Below are 25,340 nucleotides of genomic sequence, written 5' to 3'. Positions count from 1 at the left end.
AGCTTCTGTGAGAGAAGCGAAACGTCCTTTTTTGTTTTTTTTTTTTGTTTTTTTTATTTTTTTGTTTTTTGTTTTTTGTTTTTTACCCACAGGTACAGATGACGACTGACAGAACCCTTTCTACGATGAACTCTCTGCATCTGCAAACCATGTAGCTTGGGAGAATGTTTAAAAAAAAAAAACATGAATCTCCATTTATAAATAATGCATCTGCCATGTATTTCCATTCATAAATCAAGCATCTTCATGTATTTCGGAATCTCAAGCTCAGCACCTTACCTCGAAATCTGCATGTTTGTGGATGTCTTCAGCCCGCTGCCGGCTGAGGATGAACTCTGCTTCGTTTGCCACACGGACCAGGTGGTCTTTCATGGTGTGACTTAGCAGCCTGGAGCAAGAGAAACATTTGCATACTTAGAATATCATCCCTTTGTTATCCCGTCCGCTTCTCGGGGGCGAGATCCGGACGCGGCCGTGTAAAAGCCATAAAACGATGGGTAAAATAAGCATACCAAATGGGCAGAAAATCTAATTTGCACGTGAGAGTGAGACACCGGCATCCCGGGGCGCAGGTGCTAATTGATTTGTTAATGATATGAATCTTGACAGGAGGGCCGGCGAGTGTCCGGCCCAATCGGCACTTATCTATACTAATCAAACACGCATGTTGTGGGCAAGGAAAGAAAAGAAAAGAAAAAAACCTCGCTGCATGGCCCCGAAAGGTCAGCGGTGTGCAAAGTGGAACAATAACAGACGAAGGGCCAGAGAGAAGGGACTGCATGGGGGTTTAAGGGGGACGGGCGGGGCTCCGACTGTAACTCAAGCCTGCTGTTTCAGCGCAAGGCAGCAGGGGAGCAGAGGCGCTGGGGCCTCGGCAGCCTCTCTGGCCCTGACCCTGCTATCAATAACCGCTGCGATGCACGCACACGCATCCATACGTGACACATTTCGAGTCTTGAATGTATGTCCTAATTCGTACCATCGGTGAAGAAATCAACTTTTTAACAGTTGGTCCTATTGACACTGTTGCCTCCATTTGAAGAGGCAGAACAAGTGCTGACCTCAATTCATAAATGGTGCATTTGGCAACAAGGAGTACGTGATTCTAGCATTCTCACTTTCATAGCTTATTCAATGAGCAGTGGTTATCTTGAGAGACGAACGATCCGAGTTTCTATTTTCTCCAGAGATGAGCCGTCATTCGTTTGACTTTTTCACTTTGACTTGCAAGCGCAAACTTGAGAGGCAAGCTGTGTTTAGTGGCAATAAACTCAACTCACTTCATACCAAGCAGCAGTTTGGTAAATAGCGAATGATTCTTCAAAAAAGAAGCTTCAAGCCTCAAGCTGTTTAGAGCCATTCCCACTTAAGTTTACTATCAAACTAAATAGAATGTAAAACAAATATTACACGCTGTGGGGAGGGGGGGGAGCTCAGCCACTGAATCGCTGGCTTAATGCTAACATTCTGCTAAAATTCTATTGATGGGCTAAAGATGAACACAGAGATACTAAGTGTTGTAACCCTTTAAGCAACAGATATTTGAACACAACGTCACAATATTCACAGGCATACTTTCTTTATCCTCAGCAAAAAATCTATATATAAATCACTGCAGCATAGTGAGTCATCATGTCTGGCCAAGGAAGGCAAGCACACCAGAAGGAGCAACGCAATGAATTGAGTTGAACCATTAAATCATGATGTGCAAACTCTTCAATTCTTTATATTCTTTTTAATTGTATGATTTGTCTTTTTTTTTTTTTTTTTACAGAGAAGTACAATATATAACCGACCGTGTATGGTCAAGTATTTTCATGCATAAGCCTCGCATCTAAATGTATTTCTCGGAATAAAGCAGGTATCTCTCTCTATTCATGTGCTTATACAAAACCATAAACCACGTCCACAAATAACCATGTATTTACGTCTATGCACAACTAACTTGAAGGACTGTTAAAAATTGTAGCATGTTTAAGGAACATCCCATACAGTGCAGAATGGCGGTATAACGGTTACATTTTGTCCCTGGAAGACAGTTCTGTCCATTTCCATTTGGTTGCTTACCTGCCTTCATTGACCAGCTCGATAAAGGCCAGACCGGCGTTCTTCTGGATGGAGTTCTGCCATTCCTGCAAACACAGAAAAAAAAAACAAACATTATTCCTTTGGATGGTATGAGCCCCATATAGGAGGTATGCCGAAATCATCCGCTGATTAGAAGTTGAAACATTTCAACAGTCATGGGACAAACATTGTGGAAGTGAGGGACTGCTTTGGTCAGCACAGGCGTGAGAATTAATGGCTGGGACTGAAAGAGCCAGGCTCAAAGTGCATTTATCACTCCAAAAAAATACAAATTTCCTCCTCTCTTTGACTGGCGTTTTGCTTTGGAGGTGTCAGTCCAAACAACCTGACCGCAAGAGACCCTCCATCGGGGGGGATGACGAGACGAGGGATGGAGGGAGGGGAAACGCGGCGGTCGGCGCGACTCTCATGTTCTGTTCCAACGTTTCAACACCTTTCGACGCGAGCGTCAAAAGAATAATAAAGCAACAAGGTTGCGGGGGCCTGTCTGAACCTTGCCTGGCGGGTTCCCCCCCCCCTCCTCTTTTCCCTCACTTCCTCTCCGGGGAGTTGAAGAAGTATGCATGAAAAACCTCATGTGAAAGAGTTAACGACTAAACTACTCTTTAAGAAAAACACGACGTGCCCCTCGAAGCAGCTACAGTACATATTCCACATCACTTAATACAAATGAGCCGTGTTTTGACAGGACATTTTATTGGACTCTTAAGGTCACTCTGGTGACTGCATAAAGCTGCTTCCAAAGTTCAGTTCGTTTTTTTTTTTTAACTTGAGGCATCCAGACAGGACCAGAAGATTCTCTCTCCGTTTTTGTTTAAATATTTCTTCAAATTTGGTGGTGATCGGACACAATTTTTGCAACAATTTGGTGTTTTTGCAGGACCCCTGCCAAAATGACCGCAAAATGTTTGCATTAAGCCAAAATGGTGGACTTCCTATGCGGGCAGAGCGTACTTTCTTAAGACTAAATTTTAACGATGACAAACGCTTACATTTGTACCAATTTAGCTTCATCCATCTCTCCAGTACAGGTGGTTGAAATTTAATGCAATCGGACAAAACGAAAATAAAATGGCGGCTTCAAACCAAATTGGCCATCCTTTTGAATCTTTTCAGGCATAGGTTCTTCAAACTTTTTCATGGGGCTACTCAAGATGGACATGCCACGTTAATTTCATGTAATTACGTGAAATTAGCGTTGATACCTTAGCAAATGTTTGTCTCTCATCATCCATCTGTCTCGTATCCAATTTAGTAGCAATCAAACATACTCCCAAGGTCAAGTTTGTCTTTACAGGACTCCTGGAAATTATCAAAAGGACCCTAAAATGGTTTCTTCAGCCAAACATGGCAGAATTTTTGTATATCTTCTGGCATGTCATTTTGAGAGTTTTCTTCTTTTTTTTAATGGGTCTACTCATGACAGACTGCCTGCCAAATTTCACTTCACTGGCCAGAGACAAAATTCTCTCGGAACCGTTTAATTCTGAATGACCCCTGGAAATGGCCAAAATTTTTTTGTTTTTTTTTTGGTGTGGGGGCCCAGGATTCTTGAGAGTTTTTTGTGGGTCTACTCATGACAGACATGCCTCCAAAATTCAAGCGGCTGAGTGAAACTCACGATGGGGCTGATTTAAATATCAATCAATCAATAAATGCATAACATCTGAATCGCAATGATTTTTTTTCCACTCAAAATATGCATGTGGAAAAATATTTTCTAGCAATTCTCTACAGCTGATCAAGAATAGGACTGATAAGGAAAAATGACTTCAAAATGTAACTAGCACATGAAAGATTGGCAGTGAAAACAAAAAGTACTTTCGCATCACCTTGTCCCCCCCCCCACCCCCCCGGCCCCCCAGAACTCTGCTGTCATCGTGTCGCGAGCTGATAAGAGGAAACCGCGTGTTTATGCGCACCGAGCGACTCTACGGTAAACTTAGGAAGCCCGCCGGGACGAAGATATCTGCGGAAGGAAGGATCAATTTCCAAGAATTCCTCATCTGAAGCCAGCACCTTTCACATACGTGATGATTTTTGAAGGAACGTATGCGAGCCCGGAGGCATCGCGGCCAATCACTCCGGCGAAAACGGCCTGCGCGCCATCACTTGCGCATGCAACAACACCGCACTTAACCTCAAACTCGCAACTGTTTTTCGTCCCGACGAATCCTATTGGCATTGACCGCGTTTACCATCCGCTCCAAACAAAGAGGGCGCAATGGGGAATACGAGCTCACACTTGGGAGGCTGGCACTCCGTGGCGCGACAAGAAAAGAAGCCCTGAGGGGCTCGAAGGTAGAAGTAGAAGTTGAAGGACATGAAACACGAGTGTTAGTTTGCCTGTGGCTGTGGGGATATTCCAGACCAGACCGGGCCGCGTTCTCTCTCGCGCTCTCTCCCTGCGCGAGCCGGATTTCAAATAAACACCACAGGAAGTCAGGCCATAAATAGAGTCACTGCAGGAGCAAACGTTATATTTCTTTACACGATTTCTCGTAAATACTCGCCAGGCGTTTTGGTACAAAACTGAGGCTGGCTTTACACCACGCCAAGTGATGTAATTCCATCGACGGAATATGCCGATGGATGATGTACACACACGCACACGTCTACCCTAAACAACACGCCCATCTTAATAAAAAGCACCCGCGGTCAATCAAAGCCACTGCCAAAATTTTTTGTTAAAGCGCATGGGTCCTCAATTAAAAGTTAAACAGGTCCAGTTCAGGAAAATGCAGTCAAGTCAATCAGACTATATAACATGCATTCCGATTCAAATGTCGTCGTGTTATGGTAGTAGTACTCCTATTGTGTTGGGTTTTTTTTTCTTTGTTTTTTACCCTTGAGCATGGCAAAAATTGATTTCGAAAAAAAATATCCATGTACTTGTGAAAAGATCAGTCCTAAATAAGCAGCAAAGTTAACGCAATGTTACATAGATATGCTATCTATTAAATTGACAGTACGCTCGTGGGAATGTCAGTCCGACAGCAATTTTGAAGGTTGAAAATTGGACAATGGGTCTCGGCACTTTTGACCCGTTCACTGACAAAGCCACCGGAGTGTTACCTTTACACAAAAATTGACATTTTTTCATCAACATATTTTTCCATCAACTTAAGAATTTTGTTGTCGACGATCGTGATTAACGTTGAGTCGATTAATCGATGACATCAGTGATTTTATTTATTTATTTATTTTTTGCAGCGCACCTAAACCTTAGGCGACAAAGATGGAGCTACACTTGGTGTCGCTGCCGTCATTACTCGCCGCCAGTCGCATGGTTTGAAGTATTATAAAATGAGTGGTGATCAGAACTGTTCTCCTCCCCGCACCAGCTTATTTTCATACTCTTGGACCCAGGCAGATATACAAAGAAGCCTTGTTGGCTAGACATTTTGTGCCTCTGGACAGTGTACAGTTCGACGACTGAAGGAGTTCAAAGTCCTCAGCAAATTGGCCGAATGGGAAGCGCGATGACAAAAACATGATTAACTCTTAGTCGGCAAGCTTTAAACGCAGAGTAGATGCGGAGTAGTAAAGTTGACAGGTTGACGAATTTCTTCAGCGCCTAATAAACAGCGATATCGGATGTGGGTTATAGAGTGCTTAAAAACGTATTCGAGTGAGGAAAAACAAGACAGTGACCAGGCAACATCGTAAAGTGCTTTAATGTGGATTCTTTCAATTTCAGTGAATTTGACCTTTTTACCCCATCGAAGCGGAATGAGGAATTTTCAAGTCAAAGTCACCCAAATTGGAGCCAGAATCGAGCACTTTGTGAATCCAACTGAGCCGACCGTCCAAAAACTGAAAGTGAGCTCGCAGAATAAAGCACAAGCCAGCATCCAGCGCTGGTCGAAAATGAGCGTTGACGGACGCCTTCGGCATTTGGCGGACCCCATCGGCATTTGGCTGACACAAGACTAATGGCCTCATTACTGGCTACGAGGTGGCGACTCTTCTGGAATTAAAAAAAAAAAAAAAAAAAAAAGCGATGACCCCGATCTGAGGAGAGAGCTTACTGATGGAATATTGGATTTTTTTGGGGCCATCCAGCGGCGTCGCAGCTTTTTACGGCCGCAGAAGGAGGGGGCTCTGGCGAGGGGAGTATGACCACCAGCGCCCCTGATGAGAGGATACAAGCAGCCATTTGTGAACTCTAACCTTTAACCCGACCTGCCGACAGATGATCGGGTGGAGAGCGTGGGCTGCCCCCTTGATCATGATTGGAAGGCTAGGGGGAAATTCGACCGACGTCGCATCGCAGCTCAAGGGGGAAGCTCATCCAAAAACTGAATGGGGCTCGGCTTGTGTGTTCTGTGGCCACGACGTTGAGTCTAAGCACACATGCCATGCACTTCCGTCATTACAACTCATTATCCATAATCAACATCCAAATATACCGCCACTACGGGTGAGAAAAAGCAGACGTCCAGAGCGAGCGCGGCTTTCAAAATCAGGCTTGAAAAAAAACTGAAAAGAAAAACAATTAAAAAAAAAAAAAAATGTCGCCGCTGTCCCAAAACAACAAATAAGTCACTCGTGCTGTTCGGTGACATCGCTCATAATTGCAAGTATTTGCGTAATAAACCCCCCAAACAGCAAAAACATAGGACTAAAGTCCATATGACAACTTGCATCATGACATCTCGCATCTACTGTACACAGTGGGCAACGGACAAAGGAATGAAGGAATTAAGGAAGGTACCAAGGAAAGACGAAGGAAGGAGGGAGAAAAGATGGAAAGAGGAAGAAACAAGGATGGGGGAGGGGAAAAAGGATAGACGGAATGAAGGATGGGTGGAAGGACAAAAGTATGAAGGAAGGACATAAGGACAAAGGATTCAGTGAAGTGTGTATAAAGAGGAAGGTAGGAAGAAAAGGATAAAGGAAGGACAGAAGGAAGGGAGGAAGGATGAAGGAAAGAAGCAAAGCAGACTAGGAGCAAGGAAACGGATATGTGAAAAGAAGAATGGACAGAGGAAAGAATGGAAAGCAGGCAGGAATAGAGGAAGGTAGTGAAGGCAGGACGGATTGCTTTACTGTATATTCCACATAACTTGTATCATTCTATTTTCTTTATTTGAAAATTGTTCATTTATTGTAAAATTCGCTGCTGGTAGTTTGCATTTTTTTGGTCTATGTTTCATTTTAAATGCGTTTGTGTTTCCCCATAAGAAAAGCACTTTGAGATACAGTATTGTAGTTGGTTCCCTTACTGAATGCGCGCGTCTTGTTTGCGAACCAAATGCTGCTCTTCAAACTCATGCAAGTTCCAAACCTTGACTTTTGCTTTTACTGATATGTGGAGTGACGACGAGCTGACTATTTGGAGCCAACGTCACAAGTGATCCCCCGGTGGCAAATATAAAAAAAAATGTCATTCCGCCCATATGAAATTCAAACACACCATAGGGTCCATAGAAATTTGATGTGGCTAACGTTGACATGAGCTACGTATGAAAACCAAACTGTAAACGTCCCAATAAAGCGGTGATAAAAGGTGCAAGGCAAAGTTCATGGGTGAAACATTTGCTTCGGGGTAATTGTTTCCTCGTGTTGGGTCCAAAACCCGCTCAAAGGAATGGATCCAACGCTCGCTAAAAGACGTAATAGCCGCCGAGGGTGCGACAACTTTTGAGGCCCCGAACCAGGGCAATGACAAGCGTGAACTCTCCTTTTTTAACAATCAATCACGTCCGAGACCTTAACGAGCCTTTGCGCACGATCTTGATCTGAAGGCTCCCGAACACGTTTTTTTATCAGCGGGGTGGCCGGCCGAGCAGCGGGGAGGAACATAAGAAAAGATTCCAAGGTCTTCAGCGCAGACGACCCCAAAGAAAGAAAACATCACTTGAACGTTGGCTCGCCGCAGGACAGGCGCTCGACTGAAACACAATTTCACACCACGCTTGTCGGATCAACAAAGGAAACCCAAATTAAAACCTTTAAGGATGCCCTTTTCCAGTTTCCAGGTATCTTAAAGGGGAAGTCGAGTCAAAATTGTTATTTAACAAAAGTATGTTTTATGTGTCCTCACTGGCCTAAACATGGTATTCTGATAAATATTTCGTTTGTGGAATACAAATTAAGCAGCAAAAGCCACCATTTTTATCCATTTCGTGGGCGGCCATTTTACCAGGTAGTCCATGTAGTTCTTTGCCTGGCCTAGCCTTCAACACATGGGCAGGAGAAACCGTAGGGTTATTGGCTTATGTGATTTCGCCAAATTGCGTCGTTCCAATGAGGTAAATTTTAGAATAGCTCGCTCATAGTTAGGTGAATAAGCAGATAATATTTTATATTAGATTAATTTGGATAAGCTGAAGCTTTGTCAAGGGGGGGGGGGTGCTTTGCCACCATCTTGTGGCATCCACAGTCAATTACAAATAAAGTCAAAGATTTCCAATCGCTGAGCAGAACAAAGCTGGATGCAAATGCTAGTCAAGCTAATGCTAGCGACAACGCTCCCATCGAAAGCAAAGGCAATGCATGCACATTGAAAATAAACCACAGCTTGCTCAATTCTCAATCATCATGAGGCAGATTTATTTATTTTTTTGGTCAATGCCAAAATTTATGCTATTAATACAGAACATACATTATTTCCCCCGTCGCCAATGAACATCGATCGGCCATAAGAGGCTTTGACTTGCGTCCACCGATCATGTGCTTTTTTCCCCTGGAAAAATCGTCCGATCACGATTGAAAATTGGCACCCCTACTGAAGCGCAAGTTGTGATTAAAAGTTCTACTTTTCATCATGTGTCCGTCCCCTTTAAGTGCTCTCTCGTCTGATTCTCGACGTGCCTTCCTGTCAGGAAGGGCCCCTCTCGACCCGGCCTCCTCTCCGCCGCCTGCATAGCTGGCAGAATTAAGTGCCAGTTGGTGTTAGCGTGTTTTCTCTGCATCTCGCAGGAGAAGTGCCTTTCCATGACGTGACCTTGTGAAGTGGAGAACGACAGCGGGGTGGACGCAGCGCCGCGTGGCACGGCCGTAAAGGGGCACCGGGGGGGGGAGAGAGAAGGAGGGAAGAACAACACTGACTCGGACCGGTCTTGAACTTTTTGCTTGGCCGTTTGACGGCGCAGCATGGTGCGCCTTCTGACAAGTCAGGGGGAAAATGATGGCCCAAAAAGTATTTTTGTCCTTCGGATTCACTGCATTCCTCGCCACTTCTCTCACCTCTCGGCCGGGCTCCCCGAGCAGTCGGCGCGGCGCAGTCTGCGACTGATCCGTCAAAGCCTAGCTTGAAGGAAATATGACCGCTGAACTTGATTTATTGCTATTCTGAGGCCGCGTTCCACTTGAAACAACTTAAACTTCAAGCCATAAAAAATATGGACAATATTCATTCTGGTTCTTTTTTTTTTTTTTTTTTTTTTTTTAAACCTCTGCCAAGGTGAGTCAGTTTTCCAACAATCAAGTTATTCACATTCAACTGAACCAAGTAAAGACGTCAAATGCCACATTATGAGCTTTTTCTGAAGAGAGGACTGATTTGAATCGTCAGGGACTGGGGTCGAGCATTCGCAAAGACGTAGAATGTTACGTTAGCTCCGCGCGCTGGCCGCACGCAGCGAATTCAAGGTTTTCCTGCTGTCGGTTTTGAGACGACCGGATAGACTCCGGAGTCCTGTTCTCTCTAACAGCGGGGCGGCAAACGTCTCTCTGGCCGCTAACCCGGGGTCAACGGGTGAAAGGGTCAGGAGGAGCCAAGTGTTTAGGGAAGTCAATGTCTGTCTCCCCACAGGCTGACAAGAGAGGTGCCCATCTGTTAAACAGGTTAACTTTGACTGCGGCTACTGGGAACAAATGATAATGTGCCCAAAGTGGATTACTGGAGGATTATGTGAACCATTGCTCACTGCTAATTGTTAGTTATTTATAGTTATTTACATCCTTTTTAGAGCACCAAAGGGAAATGAATGTTAAGACAAACACAATATGTTCTAAATTGAGGCTGACTGGCTGCTGTCGCTCTGCAGAGGTTTGTCGGCACTTGGTGAATGCGCTTAATGAATGCAGAATTCAAGATTAAATGACAGATTACCATTAAAAATTGTCATCCTTCCAACTGATTATTCATTCAATTAATTATGAATGTATTGATCTTAAACCAGTGGTTCTTAACCTTTTTAAAGGTACCAAACTCAACCAGTTAATATGCACATTCACCGAACCCTTCATGAGTGAAAAATAAATGTATTTTTTTATAAATTGCAAAACAAGGCATTTATTAAAAACAGAAAAAAGTCAATAAAATCAAGAGATAAGTATACTTTTTTTTTGTAATTGTATGACGTACTATCACGACAGTCACACGTTGACCACTAAGCGAACTAAATTTCCCACTGCACTGATTGGACAAGCAATGTCATGTAATCATCTGTGGCCAGTGATGGCCAAGCGGGAGTGTCATAACTAATTAACATGTTGAGTCGGGTGTGTCTTAACCTCCATGGCAGAGGCTCCGTCGAACACCCCTGAGACCGACTCACCGAACCCCTAGGGTTCGATCGAACCCAGGTTAAGAACCACTGTTTTAAACCATCTTATGGCATACATAAATATTTTAGGCTGTATTGAAATATTCTCGTATATTTTTTAATACTATTTTATGACATAATTAATATTTTACACCACGTTTATTATTCTTGCATTTCATTTCAAATGACGCTGAGTGGTTTTTTTTTTTTTTTTTTTTTTTTTAAACCTCTGCCAAGGTGAGTCAGTTTTCCAACAATCAAGTTATTCACATTCAACTGAACCAAGTAAAGACGTCAAATGCCACATTATGAGCTTTTTCTGAAGAGAGGACTGATTTGAATCGTCAGGGACTGGGGTCGAGCATTCGCAAAGACGTAGAATGTTACGTTAGCTCCGAGCGCTGGCCGCACGCAGCGAATTCAAGGTTTTCCTGCTGTCGGTTTTGAGACGACCGGATAGACTCCGGAGTCCTGTTCTCTCTAACAGCGGGGCGGCAAACGTCTCTCTGGCCGCTAACCCGGGGTCAACGGGTGAAAGGGTCAGGAGGAGCCAAGTGTTTAGGGAAGTCAATGTCTGTCTCCCCACAGGCTGACAAGAGAGGTGCCCATCTGTTAAACAGGTTAACTTTGACTGCGGCTACTGGGAACAAATGATAATGTGCCCAAAGTGGATTACTGGAGGATTATGTGAACCATTGCTCACTGCTAATTGTTAGTTATTTATAGTTATTTACATCCTTTTTAGAGCACCAAAGGGAAATGAATGTTAAGACAAACACAATATGTTCTAAATTGAGGCTGACTGGCTGCTGTCGCTCTGCAGAGGTTTGTCGGCACTTGGTGAATGCGCTTAATGAATGCAGAATTCAAGATTAAATGACAGATTACCATTAAAAATTGTCATCCTTCCAACTGATTATTCATTCAATTAATTATGAATGTATTGATCTTAAACCAGTGGTTCTTAACCTTTTTAAAGGTACCAAACTCAACCAGTTAATATGCACATTCACCGAACCCTTCATGAGTGAAAAATAAATGTATTTTTTTATAAATTGCAAAACAAGGCATTTATTAAAAACAGAAAAAAGTCAATAAAATCAAGAGATAAGTATACTTTTTTTTTGTAATTGTATGACGTACTATCACGACAGTCACACGTTGACCACTAAGCGAACTAAATTTCCCACTGCACTGATTGGACAAGCAATGTCATGTAATCATCTGTGGCCAGTGATGGCCAAGCGGGAGTGTCATAACTAATTAACATGTTGAGTCGGGTGTGTCTTAACCTCCATGGCAGAGGCTCCGTCGAACACCCCTGAGACCGACTCACCGAACCCCTAGGGTTCGATCGAACCCAGGTTAAGAACCACTGTTTTAAACCATCTTATGGCATACATAAATATTTTAGGCTGTATTGAAATATTCTCGTATATTTTTTAATACTATTTTATGACATAATTAATATTTTACACCACGTTTATTATTCTTGCATTTCATTTCAAATGACGCTGAGTGGCCCCTTGATGAAAAATCTCAATTTTTGTAACAATTTTGTTGAAGTTTTGTTATTTACAAATCCAACATGAGCGTGACTTTTTAGTGAATCGTACAAAAACCCGCAGTGCAACTCATTCAAGCGCTCAAGGGGTGGACATGGTGCAATCTGGCCCTCCGCTAAGCTGCCTTCCCTATTACTTCCTTCCTTCCCACTCATGTCCAGGATGCATTTCTGATAAATGGCTGAAGGATGGATGGGCTGACAGAGGGCCGGACAATAATGGCTGATCTACAGGACACAAATGCAGCTACTGGGGAGATTTATGGCCCCGTGCGCACAAACACTCGACCAGTCGGGTAACCGATGAGATGATTTCTCATATCGGCGCCGGACCGAGGGGGAAGAGCGCTTCCCCTTGTGCGCGGGACATTACTTATTAATTTGACACTTTCAAGTCATGGGGCCGGTAAACGTTAAGTCGAACATAAATGTGACAAAGATTGGGAGAAAGTCAACCTGTGCAGGTAAGTACGTTTTGGATGGAGGGCCATTCATTGTATGTAATTCGGGAAAAACGGACAGACGCAAAAACTTTTTCACCATAAAACCAAATGGACAAAATTGTACATGGTGGACAGGGTTCTAATTGATGGGTAAATGACAGATGAGTTACATAATGGATGGTGGATGTTTTCCAAAGCCAAATGTGACACGTTGAAGTTTGGGAAGCATTTAAACTTTGATCCAAGCCATACTACAGCGAGCCGAACTGGACTGAATGATGACAAATGAGAATAATTGCATCAAAGCGTACATTTAAATCAATCCATACATTTAAACCAATCCATCCATCCATCCATTTTCCGATCCGCTTTATCCTCACAAGGGTCACGGGGAATGCTGGAGCCTATCCCAGTCATTTTCGGGCAGTAGGCGTGGGACACCCTGAACCGGTTGCCAGCCAATCGCAGGGCACACAGAGACGAACAACGATCTGCGCTCACAATCACACGGGACACGTTAGAGTGTTCAATCAGCCTCCCAAGCATGTTTTTGGAATGTGGGAGGAAACTGGAGTACCCGGAGAAAACCCACGCAGGCCCGCGCAGAACATGCAAACTCCACACAGGGAGGCCGGAGCTGGGATCGAACCCACGACCTCTGCACTGTGAGGTCGACGCGCTTCCTCGCAGCTGACACATCAGACTTGTCTTTCTCCTTGACCTCTCAGAGACTTTTGAAATACTTTCCCCACACAACCTTCCGAAAATGACATCTGTCACGAGTAGGAGCTGCGCCCGAAAAAAAACAACAAAAAAAACAGCAAGTCTGCCATTTTTGGTGTGAATTTCGAAGAGCAAATGGCCAAAGGATTACCTGGAGTAGACATGGTACTTCTTGGAACTACTGTACAGTATAGAGCCATTAATCCTCCGTTTGTATATGCAGCAGTCTGTTGTAATCAATAGCGCGACGCCACCCGAGCAGTTAATGTCTTTGTAAAATGGGCCTTTAATTGGAAGGCCTGTTGTTGCCGTTGAGAAAAGAACCGGCCATCAAAGAGTGGTTTACCATCGCCCCCTCAATAGTGTGATGATGTGGTGGCCAACGCGACTCTCTCGGGGGTCCCTGATTAAAAACTGCTCTGGAGTCCCTTGCCTCCTGACCCTTCAACCCCAGCTCTACTCCATCTCCACGCACGGGAAATTAATTAAAATTTCACACGGAAAGAGTGAGATCGCATCGCCGATGAGGTGGGCTTGGGAATCAATCAAAAGCATCATGCCCCAATCCACTCAAGATGGCCGCTTATGTGCTTCCTGTGCGAGAAATGGGAACTTCCTGGGCTGGGAGGGAGGGACAGAGGGTGGGGCCGGCTAAATGACATCATCAATCACACACAGGAGAACACACACACACACACACACACACAAATGATTACATGCAGTAATTTAGCCCAGAGGAAAGTCTGTCCCTACGTTTCCTTTTTTCTTGCTCACAATAAAATTACATTTGCATTAGCTGTGAAAGAATTTGGCCCAGATGATTTATGGAAGCAATCAACACTGCGCGAGCCAATCCCAGTGGTTCCCTGTAAAGTGTGTGTGTGTGTGTGTGTGTGTGTGTGTGTGTGTGTGTGTGTGTGTGTGTGTGTGTGTGTGTGTGCCTGCGTTTGTGTAGATTTGGTGGGAATGGCTTGGCGCAAAAGGAGCATAGCCAGACTCGGGGACCGAAGAGGAGTGGGGGAGGAGGGACGGATTGAAGCAGTGTGGCCTGGCTGTAACAATCACAGAGATTCCGCCTTTGATTAGATTAGCATTAAACAACACTCTGACAGATATGACAAATAGCAGCATTAGAGCCTGTCATTCTCGCCTCTATCTCACCGTACTCGCCACCGTTATACGAGGGCCGACGTCGCAGGAAGGGGTTAAAAAAACGCGAGCGGGAGACGGCATAAAGCCAGATGACAGGTACTATTTATTTGGCAAATTAAAGCTGATAAAATAAAAAAAGAACGCGTGCTTTCCGGTGATGTATCATTAATCAAATGTGGGTTTTTTTGTGTTATTGTGCAGTAAATCGAGAAAAACAAACCGTTATTATCAGCTATACTGGTAACTTGAAAATAAATCCACTGTATTTCCTTAAATAAACAAACCTAGCCCTCAGTGTTCCTACGGAAGCGATTTATCCCGAATTTGTGCCTAAGTTGGAACACACGATAAGCTAATAGAGGAGTAAAGTTGATACTGATTTTACACAACACGTGTAAAGTTACTGAATATGCTAGCACGCGCTTAACAACCTGGAAATTGATTTTTCGCCCGTGTGAAAGCTTCCGTGCATTTGGACCGGCTGCTATTTTCAACGACACCACATCGTGCCACTGCGATTCCAATTTTGAATCGTTGCGAATTCACTTGCAAAAACCAACGGCCGAGATTTGTGAAATGTCGTGGCAGAAACTGCACACTGTGCAAATGGTGACTGGAGTTGCGCCCCATTGCTCAGTTACGTTTGTTTAATATTATGAACAGTGTTTCATATTCTAAAAATACTGCTGTTGTGTTTTGAAGTTCCTTTGCAAATCACGTATCGAAATATGGTGAGTGTTGCAAACTATAATGAACAAAATGGTAGGCAACTGCTTTATTGGATTCAGATTGACAGCAGTAACAGAGCACCCATCGCCAGTGTGATGCTAATCGGGTATCCCGCAATGACGCTATTGACACCGGCCGTCATCGATCCGCCCCTGCCTGCTTATGATCCCAGAATTAGTATTCATGGATGCGGTGGCAGGCTAAATAAACTTGGCAAGGCAAGCGTCCAGAAGACAAGAGCCAATCAATGCAAAGCACTATCAAATCGACATTATCCTTCCTCGGCGGTTTGGGCCCACAAGGGGCACCGTGAGGCCGGGGTCAAAGGGTAGGCGGGCGGGTCGCCCACCCTTGACCCATGCGGCCGATATCTACAAGCAAAGGCGGCTTTCGATCCGGTTTCTCGGCCTTCGTTGGGGGGGACGGGACCAGAGCGGGAATGGAGAGATAAGTGACCGGATGGGCTCCGAGTCCTGACTCTGAGCCCATCTGAGACTGGTAAATCAAAACTATGGCAAACGGCATCTGAGAGAGGAGATAAAGATGCGAGACTTGCCTGTGAACACAGCAGCATGACGAGCTCCACCACCGAACTGCTGGACTTTATGCACACCAGGCCTGGGGGAAATACAACAAGACAGAGAGTTGGTGTAATTTGACAAAATGGGCGCCTGTTTCCAGCGAGCCGTGTAGTCCAGTCCGTCACACTTTGAAACAGCACAAGCAGACCGGGATTGCGCTTCCACCGCAATTAATACATGAGTGACAGGCATTTGATCATTTTTCCTTCGGGAACATTGAGCATGACAAAAAGAAATTTGGGAGCATATAGGCGATGATAAAACAAAGCAAACAAAAGCTACATTTCATCAGAGCTATAGCTAGAATTGTTTGAAATTGATTTCAGACGAACCTCCAAAGTGAAGTGGCTCAAAACATGTACCATTTGTGGTGAGAAGATAAATCAAAATAAAATGATAAAATTTGGAGAGATCAGGCGGAAAAAAATGGTAGGAATCAAGTGACCAGATTTAAATAAATAAAGTGATACCATTTAGAGTGGCCGGGTTTTAAAATTATTATTATTATTATTATTATTTATTTATTTTTTTTAATGGTATGATTTGGAGTAATCAGCACTGCTTGGTGAAAAAACAATTCATGCGGTGCTTCACCAGAACAAGTATTACCTAACATGGTCCCCATCTGTAAGGGCGCGTCGAGTATTGATGCGCCTAATGAGCTGACATGATGTGAATGTAAACTAATACATATTTGGGCTTTGAATTACAGGTCCGACTTGGGCCAGCATATGTCTCCTATTGATCCCTAATGGCCAACCACGGGGACGTTTGAAGAGATCAAGGGGGCCACTGGAGTGTCCAGAGGCCCAGACGAAGAGATGGGACGTAGATATGTACAACAACACACCTCCCCCCTGCTTGCCTTCTACAGTCACCCCTGACACCCCCCCCACAACCCCGTCCTGCAACTATCAATCAACTTTCCATTTTGTTTGGTGGCAGCAGACATCCCAAACACTGCTATTAGGGGCCTGGCCTCTGACCCGGGCCTCTGGAAACCTTCTAGCGCTGCTACTGGCTCATCAGCCTACTGCGTGTAAGGCAGTTTAAAGCAGCAGGGACGAGATGGACCAATCAGAAAGTGTCTTTACGGAACCTCTATGGTTACGTTCAGGTCAGATTTTTAGGAAGCCGATCCTTTCCTAATAAGATTTAGCCGCATGTTTGCAACGAAATTCAACCGACATGGCAACAACATTCGGCGCAACATTTCTCCTCTTGTCACTTAACATAGGAGAAGGATGGAGGGAGCGAGACAAGACGCTCAAAACAGAGATGCCTTTGTGAGCTGATTAATGTGCTTTAACCTAAAAAAAAATTGCCCCAAGGACAACATGAGTAGCCCACAGGTTTTTTCCTCCAAATATCTCAACAGTGATGAGACACTAACTAAGGAGAATTAAAACAGAAGAAGAAAGTTACCATTTATTTATTCAAACTTAACATGACATGTTTCTTCTGTTTTTATGAATCTATACTTTGTAGTTTGTGAAAATGCTGTTTCCAAAAATAAAAGGTCATTTTACAGCTGTAATTTTAATACTCTTATTCTGCCTTGCTGTAACAAAAATATTACCTCATGCTTTATATACGATACAATATAAAACACAATAATTAAAATAATATATTTCCTCATTAATAAAACATATAATTTAGTTTTTTTTCAAAGTTCAGTTTTACAATCAATCTTGATGTCCCGATCAAACTGTTTGATCGCCAGTGACCGTTTATTTTCACGGGTGACACTGGTGATGGAAATGGATGCCCACAAAAATGTTGCAGTATAAACAGCATATTTGGGCAACTTGTTAAAAATCCGCAATGTGAAATACGATTTGAAGAGGAAAAGGAAAAAAAAAAAAAAAAAAGATTATGATTGCGCACTAATTCTGCATTGCAGGGATGTCTGAAATGTTCACCCTCCAACGACAACACTGTACTAAAATGCCGAGAAGTCGGATTTGATGGGCCTTCACCAATTTGCTGTCTCACATGACAATGCCGAAGCTAATCGCTGTCATATGCGTTTTTTTTGTTTTTTTTTTTGCATAGTCTGACAATTTCTACTCCCGCAGCGGTCTTGAAGGCATGGTAAGACTGCGGCATCACACTCACTGGTGCCTTCGATGAGGAGCTCCTGTCCATGACTGCCCAAAAGCGTCCGGGAGAGGAACGGAGCAAAGTCCACAAAGATCTCTCTGAGGAGGGGGGCCGCCTTTTCTAGGGCATGCTCCAGACGCTCCGAGATACTAGAAAAAAACGAGAGGACATGACGGGCAAAAAGTCATGCAACTCTACTCGAAGGTCACTTTTTTTTTTAAAATAAGGAACACTTGAATCAATAGAAAAAGATATGTACACGAATGCGTGTGTGTGTGTGTGTGTGTGTGTGTGTGTGTGTGTGTGTGTGTGTGTGTGTGTGTGTGTGTGTGTGTGTGCGTACAGGGTGGAGAAAAAAAAAAAAAAGAAAAAGATGAATCACCTCATATTGGGGGCCGTGTGCTGGGTCACAGGGGAGAGCGCTGGGACAGATGGCAAGCTAGCGCTGGCTGGAACCTGGCCGCCGGCTGCAGAGGGAAACCATGGAACTCTGTTATTAGTCTGAACTCGTGCACACGCGTGCACAGACTCGCAAGGCAATACGTTAAAAGGCCAGCAAAGTGCCATAAACCGGCGTAGAAACATGCCTCTTATGAAATCATACAATGGCTTCCATTCAAATGTTGGAAGAGAGGGGAGGGAGCGATTTATGGTGGAGTAGGGCAAGTGGGGGTACAAGTATAATTTTTATGGTTAAGATAGCGGATGATGTACTCCTGGCACAATACGTCTTCCTTATCAATTTACAATTCAGAGCGTTTCATGATGAGGCCTTTAAATTACATACTTAGAGACCGGTAATGTTTCACTGCCACTCGCTGAGTACGCGCCCACGCAACCCCCCACCCCCCACCCCACCCGTCCCCAAAATACCCCCACCTCCCCGCCCTGCACCACTGTGCCGAGAAATAAGGTTGCACAATTTGGAGACTGACCAAAATGAAAAGTCAACATCGGTATTTATCTTTCTAAATGGCATATTGGTGTACTCTGGTCCCTTTTATGGTGAAGAGTAAAAAAATAAAATAGGAGGCACATAAATCACAGAAACAGAACTTAAAAGAAATGTCGTGGTTGCACAGTGATGAGTGTCTGTCCGAGCTGCTCAGCACAATATGGTAAGAAGAAAAAATGTGATGGTGACCATAAATCACAGAAAGTTATTATGATGTCACAGTACTGCAGTGACAACAGTGGTAATAGGGACTGTGTCTTGGCTGCTCAGTGGAATAAGAGGAAAACTAGGGTGACCATAAATCACGGAAATAGAATGGAATGTGCGGTGGTGTTAGCATAGACACAAAAGACAGTAAAGGGAACCCTATGATAATTATTGTGAGATGTTGGTAGCGTGGTGAAGATGATGGCAGAAACAACACTGTCCTGGCTGAACGATGCAATGCAGCAAAAAAAAAAAAAAAAAAAAATTGGAAAAATATGATGGTGACCACATATGTAAATTGCAATGATTGCGATATAACGGTAGTATGGCGGCGATTACGGCGAAGCAACTCTGTCCTAGGTGATTCATACAATACAACAAAGGCAGAAAAATGCCTGACCATAAATAAAGTGAAATTATCGTGAGATAAAGGGAATGTGGTGACGACAATGCTAGTAGCAACTCTGTTCTGGCTGCTCAGTACAATATTGCAAAAAATTGTCAAATATGATGGTGATCATAAATCATGGAAATTGAAATTCTTGTGACATTGTGGCAGTGTAGTGATCACGGTAGAAGCAAGTCTGCCTCGGCTGCTCAGTACATTACAGCAAAAGAGGAAAAATAGGATGGTGACCATAAATCACAGGGGGAGAAAAAAAAAATGTCGATGTAGCAGTGACGTACTAACGACTGTGGTAGGAGCGATTGTCTTTAGTCTGTTCAGTACAGTATGGGAAGACTGCAGATGTATGGCGGGGTCCATAAATCACATGCATAACACATTTTAATGCAATGTAGAACTAAAATATTATAAGAGGTAGATGCGTCTGTGTCAGAGGAACCATCGATATGATGGCAAAGAGGGAAACTATGATGATGGCCATAATCACGTAAATTTAACTTATTGCAACACAACGGCAGCATAGTGATCCAAGAGGTGGACGAGTTCCTGTAACGGGTCTTATAAGCTGCAAAGAGGAAAAATAAGATGGCGAGCAAATCACCGAGCGCAAACTTACTGTGACGTAGCAGTTGCACGAGCGGCATCGGTGCTAAAGGGGGATTCTGTATTCGCTGCTCAAGTTCAGCAAGCGAAAGAATATGACGACTCCCACAAATGACGGAACGCAAAGTGAGTAGGACGTTGCAGTGAACGAACACAACAAGCCGCTTTGACTTCAACACTCATTAGGTCATCGCAGAGCAATTCGGGCCCAGCTGGCTGTTTTGGTTTTTTTTCTGACCATTTGATTGTTGGTCTAAAATCGACGGGATGAGGCAGGGCGGTGCACGCGCTACACAGTCTACCTGTGATTGATCCGCCAGTAGATGGGCCTCCACGCACCTCGCAAATAATATCATGCACGGCTCAAGATGAAGGAGCAAGAGGAGGATTACACTCCTTGCTTGTTTTTCCAGCCGGGACAGTCTCCAAGAAAGGATAACTCCTTGGGAATGACATGCGTGATGTGGTTTGGGATGAATGAACGTCCGTGTGTGTGTGTGTGTGTGTGTGTGTATGTGTGTGTGAGCGGTGTTAAGTGTGTATGGTGACTGCAAAATCATATGGCACTTTACAGTAGGGGTCGAGAAACCGTATTTGTTTAGTCAAAATGGACTCACCAATCAGCAAATACAGGGAAAAAATAATTTTTAGAATTTAATTGAATTTAATGATAAAAGGCAATCAAATATATCAGTTACAGTGGTGTCTCAAAGCAAAGTTCAATTTAAAAAAAAAAACGTTTTTTGTCATTTTCCGGTGTTGTAAAATGACTTTCAAAATTGTGCAAGCCAGACAAAAACCACATGTCATACCAAACACATTAATTCATTTAAATTTCACGTTGAAAAGTATTCTAATTGAGCACAATAGTATTCAGTAGTATTCAGGACTGTTTCAATGATTAATAAGTTTATTAATTAAAATCATTCTTTGAATATTTAACATTTTTAAAAAGTCCACTTCATAAATGTTATTCATGAGTTTTTTGTTTTTTTTTGTGCGTGTGAAAAATGCTTTTACGTACAAATACTTCTGTTTCACATATTACTATTTATTGGTTCTTCATTTATTTGTGTTTATTCCCCCTAGATGTTTTCTAACCCTACTTTGAAGCAAAATCACTGGAGCTTCATGTCATTAAGTGTCGCACTAGTGTGTGTGTGTGTGTGTGTGTGTGTGTGTGTGTGTGTGTGTGTGTGTCCTGAGGCCTTAGATAAGCACATTAAGCTACACAAGCCACACAAGAGTAGCATTGTTGAATAAATATTGATTTCTTGCACAGCCAAGTAATTCAGTCTGCGCCCTGCACGCCCTCTAAGTGTGTGTGTGTGTGTGTGGGTGTGTGTGTGTGTGTATGTGTGTGTGTGCGCGCGTGCGTGCATGTTTGTGCATCTGCTGACCCTCGGCACTGCTGCTGGTCTGTGATGCATCTCCAGAAGAAACCACGGCCACGCCATCAACGGGAGTCACGGGGGGCATGCTGGGGGGAGCGGCAGCGGGATTGGCAGCAGCGGAGGCGGCGGGCACCTGAGATGTCACGCCTGCTTTCTTGGGGGCAAGCACAACACTCCTGCATGACAAAAGACAACATTCACGTCAATGTACAACGACACAAAAAAAAACTGCTCATTCGATAGAAGGATTTTACACTTTCAGGATTAGAGTGACAACGTTTTGCTTTTGAGTGTAACGTTCAGGAGTCGGCCTGAATATTTTCATAAAATATAGCTTTAGAAGTCACAAAACTTCAACGACAGTTCAGAGGATCAACACTGGTTTTGCTTTTTCTTTGGGACATTCACTTTAAATTATGGAGTCAAACTCAAGGCCCGGGGGCCAGATCTGGCCCACCGTGACATTTCATGTGGCCCGCGAAAGCAAATCATGCGTGTCAACTTCCATGATCTTGCTAAAAATCTGTAGCGAAATGTCAAATTATGTGTCATCAGTAATGTTGAGATTTTGCAATAATTTTGCTACCCTGTTGACGCTCACTCGAATAATTGAACAAAGTAGTACAGTTCAGCGATTTCAAAATTTGTGGTGTAGAAGTCACAATTCGATGAGACGATTATTTTGGTTTCACTATCATAACGGCCCTGCGAGGGAAGACCTCGCTCCAAAGCGACCCGTGACAAAAATGAGTTTGACATCCCTGCTCTAAAAGAGGGTGTCGCCTAAAAAAGGGACGTTAAGTGAAGAATAAAAATATACACAGGAGAGGAAGTATTTTATGTCTTAGATTAGCGGTGCCCTTTGATGGGATGAATTCACAAGGTAATAAACAGTGACTGCTTTTCATGCACATTGCTGCTTTGTTCAGGAAAAATTAGCCATTTACAACTTGCAATAAAGGTTTGCCGTGATTCGCAGTCCTTTACATTTTCTGGAAAAATACACTTTCAGATGTCTCCTGCGAGACTGTTTTTTTTCTTTCGCTTTTTATGCTTTGGCAAAATGCAAAGAGTTGAGAATTCAAACTACTTAAAAACTGTCGCTTTCCAAATCCCATAAAGTCTTGATTTCGTGCAAGTCACTTCAGAGGATCATGGGATTTTTTGCTGCTGGTATCCGCTACTCCACACAAAAAGTGACCATACAGTTGGGGGTAAAATAATGCGGTTGGAGCGAGTGTGGGTTGAAACAGCAGCCGGGGAGGCAAACGGCACGCTGCAGATAAGCCGTCAGTCTGGAGCAGGGCTATGACAGAGCACTGGCCATATCAAAGGGAGGCTGGCCCCGCTTATCAGTGCTGACACAGGGGAAGCAGAGCCTAATCACTGACTGCTGCTGCTGATGCTGACACACACACACACACACTAATGCACAGGCTTGCAGATGTACGGTCAAACATGCAATGCACATGTTTAAGTACAGCGGAAGCAGAACGAGACCAAAGGATGACGCACGGTCTTGAAGAAACCGACGAGCGTGAGTTAAGCCTGGCTCAACGGGTAGTAAATATAGCACAAACCTTCCTACCAGAGTTAGCATTCAGGCTAACCAATCGAAATCGAACGCAAGTCTCCTCAAACTGGCCAAGTAGACAGGTAGGCTACCGGAAATGGCTAAAGAGTTTAACGAGGCTTGCCAAGTTCTCATGAAAAGAGCCCAGGAATTGACACGTGCAAGCTAAGTTAACCCACAGTCGGGCGAACCTCACACAAGTTTACACAGACTAGTCATGCTAGTTGGCAGGCTAGTGAAAATAGCCCAAGAGCATAATTTAGCTAGCAAATATAGCACAAACTGTATGTTTCCCTAGAAGAGTCAATTTAGCACACAGGGTAACAAAGACGGCACACAATTCTCTACTCAATCAGCCTCCAAGTCCTCCATTTTATGACTTATCTGTGGTCCTATTTGTTCTTCATTTTGTGACATACAGTATTCTTTATTTCCAATCGTTCATTTTGTAATGTGTTTTTTACAGTCCTACATTTTGCAACGTATCAATCACAGTACTCCATTTTGTGACGTCATTTTCACTCCTCCATTTTGCCACATTTCCATTATTTACAGTCCTGCATATTACGATTTGTCTAGACATCCGTTTTGTATTCATTCTGCTATTCGCAAAACTCCTGTTTGTGATGTTTGTCTCTTTCAGCACAGCACTTCAGTTGTTTGCCGTGCTTTATGACTGAATTGCATGGGTCAAATCAATCCGTTTTTTTTCCTGACTGGAAGCAGGCCACAGACATTATCTACGAAGTTTTGCTTCCGTTCAGATACGCACAAGACAGGACAGCCCTATCAGGATGTGAAGAAGAGCGCCACAACTAGCTGAATGCACATTCTATTCATGGAAAGCACCATCGAGTGCATAAATAGACGCGTGTTTGTGTGGAGCCTTCCATCTACTTGTAAAGGAACCGGTAAATTATTCAGCAGGTCATTAGCCACACTTATCATGAGTGGACCGCCCCTGACAATTAATCAAATGTCAGCCAGCCACAACACGGGAGGCCGAAGGTGCGTTGTGTATTATTTAAAGTTTTGAACCTGTTATGTTTGCGTCAAGTAAATGTTGTGTTCTGGTAATCACCACAATTTCAAATAAAATGAGGGAACGTGTTTGTGTGTAGAACTTGTACGATGCCTCCAAGACCAGCCTCAAAGCTGCCAGGACGCACACTGGCATTAAATAAGCTAGGGGGGGCAGATAAATAGAAAAAGTAAATATCATATATCCACGCATATACACCGTGCTCCAATTAGTCATGTACTTAAGACGAAGAAAAATAAACGCCTCCCTCAAATAGAAAACTCCTTTTACTCCATCAGGAAAGGGGGGCGGGATTAAGTATGATGATCTCAGTTTATGCTTAACTTTCCTCACATGGAAATTAACAGTCCTCCCTTTTGCGACATTTCATACAGTCCTACATTTGGAGTGCTCCTTTTGCGACATTTGCAAATTACAGTCCTACACCTTGCAGTATAGTGGTTATCGACAAACTTCCCGTTTGACAGTTCTACATTTTGGAACACTTTCATTATTTTACAGCCTCAACTTTGCAATTTTTGTTTTGATCATTAACAGAAATACGTCTTGCGATATTTGTCGTCCTCCATTTTGCCCAATGCTGTTCTCCATTTGGCAACGTTTTTATCGTTTGCAGTCCTCCACTTTGAGTAATATCCATAAGTTTTGCAGTCTTGCTTTTTGGGACATATTCATTATTTACTCTGCTTCATTTTGTTCATTTTTGACATATTTGTTACTTCCAGTCCTCATTTTATGACATTCCACTATTTACATTCCTACATCTTGTGATATATTTGTGACTTGCAGTCCTCCCTTTTATGACATTCCGACATCTTGCGATATATTTATTATAGACAGTCCTCCATTTTGCAAACGACGCGATTTCAAGCGACAGTTGCAGTCCTCAATTCTGCAAAACGTCCATCAATTCCAGTCCTCCATTTTGAAGCGCGATTCGAGAAATGAAACTTGCCGTCATTCAAACGCTATTTGAGATTCCTCCCGAGCGCTCCATTAACAACACTTCACGATGGACACAAGTCTTCTGTACACGCACGGCAGGAATGCAAACAAGTGCGCCCCGTGTATATCCCCCCCGGCCAACCCTCGCACATTCTGCTGATCTAAATCAGCGGCTTGTACAATGACACTGTTTAGTTCTGGTTCGTGTCAGCAAATATTTGCAGACTGACTGTCATAACAGGGGTACGGCTGAGAAATGGATGGGAGAAATCCACCAGGTCTGCGCTAGTAAATAAATCAGCCGAAGGGATGGTGGTGGAGATGGGGGCGGGGG

The 25,340-nt window shown here is 43.6% G+C and overlaps 1 protein-coding gene across 8 annotated transcripts in view; it reads right to left on the bottom strand.

Annotated features, from left to right (window-relative positions):
• The window catches only part of lrba (LPS-responsive vesicle trafficking, beach and anchor containing), a 180,274-nt gene that overhangs the window by 106,139 nt on the left and 48,795 nt on the right, over positions 1-25,340 (bottom strand). For all 8 annotated transcript variants that reach the window (XM_019861882.1, XM_019861874.1, XM_019861876.1 and 5 more), the window contains 6 exons: positions 21,453-21,622; positions 18,264-18,348; positions 17,897-18,030; positions 15,754-15,815; positions 2,068-2,132; positions 280-388 (listed from right to left, as the gene is read on the bottom strand). In XM_019861882.1, the coding sequence (XP_019717441.1) occupies positions 280-388; positions 2,068-2,132; positions 15,754-15,815; positions 17,897-18,030; positions 18,264-18,348; positions 21,453-21,622 (625 nt within the window). The remainder of the gene's footprint in view (positions 1-279; positions 389-2,067; positions 2,133-15,753; positions 15,816-17,896; positions 18,031-18,263; positions 18,349-21,452; positions 21,623-25,340) is intronic.

This window comes from Hippocampus comes, unplaced genomic scaffold (assembly GCF_001891065.2).
Source record: "Hippocampus comes isolate QL1 unplaced genomic scaffold, H_comes_QL1_v1.1 scaffold7, whole genome shotgun sequence".
NCBI lineage: Eukaryota > Metazoa > Chordata > Actinopteri > Syngnathiformes > Syngnathidae > Hippocampus > Hippocampus comes.
Note: the sequence above shows the minus strand (reverse complement) of the source record. Positions and strands in the feature narration are given on the sequence as shown.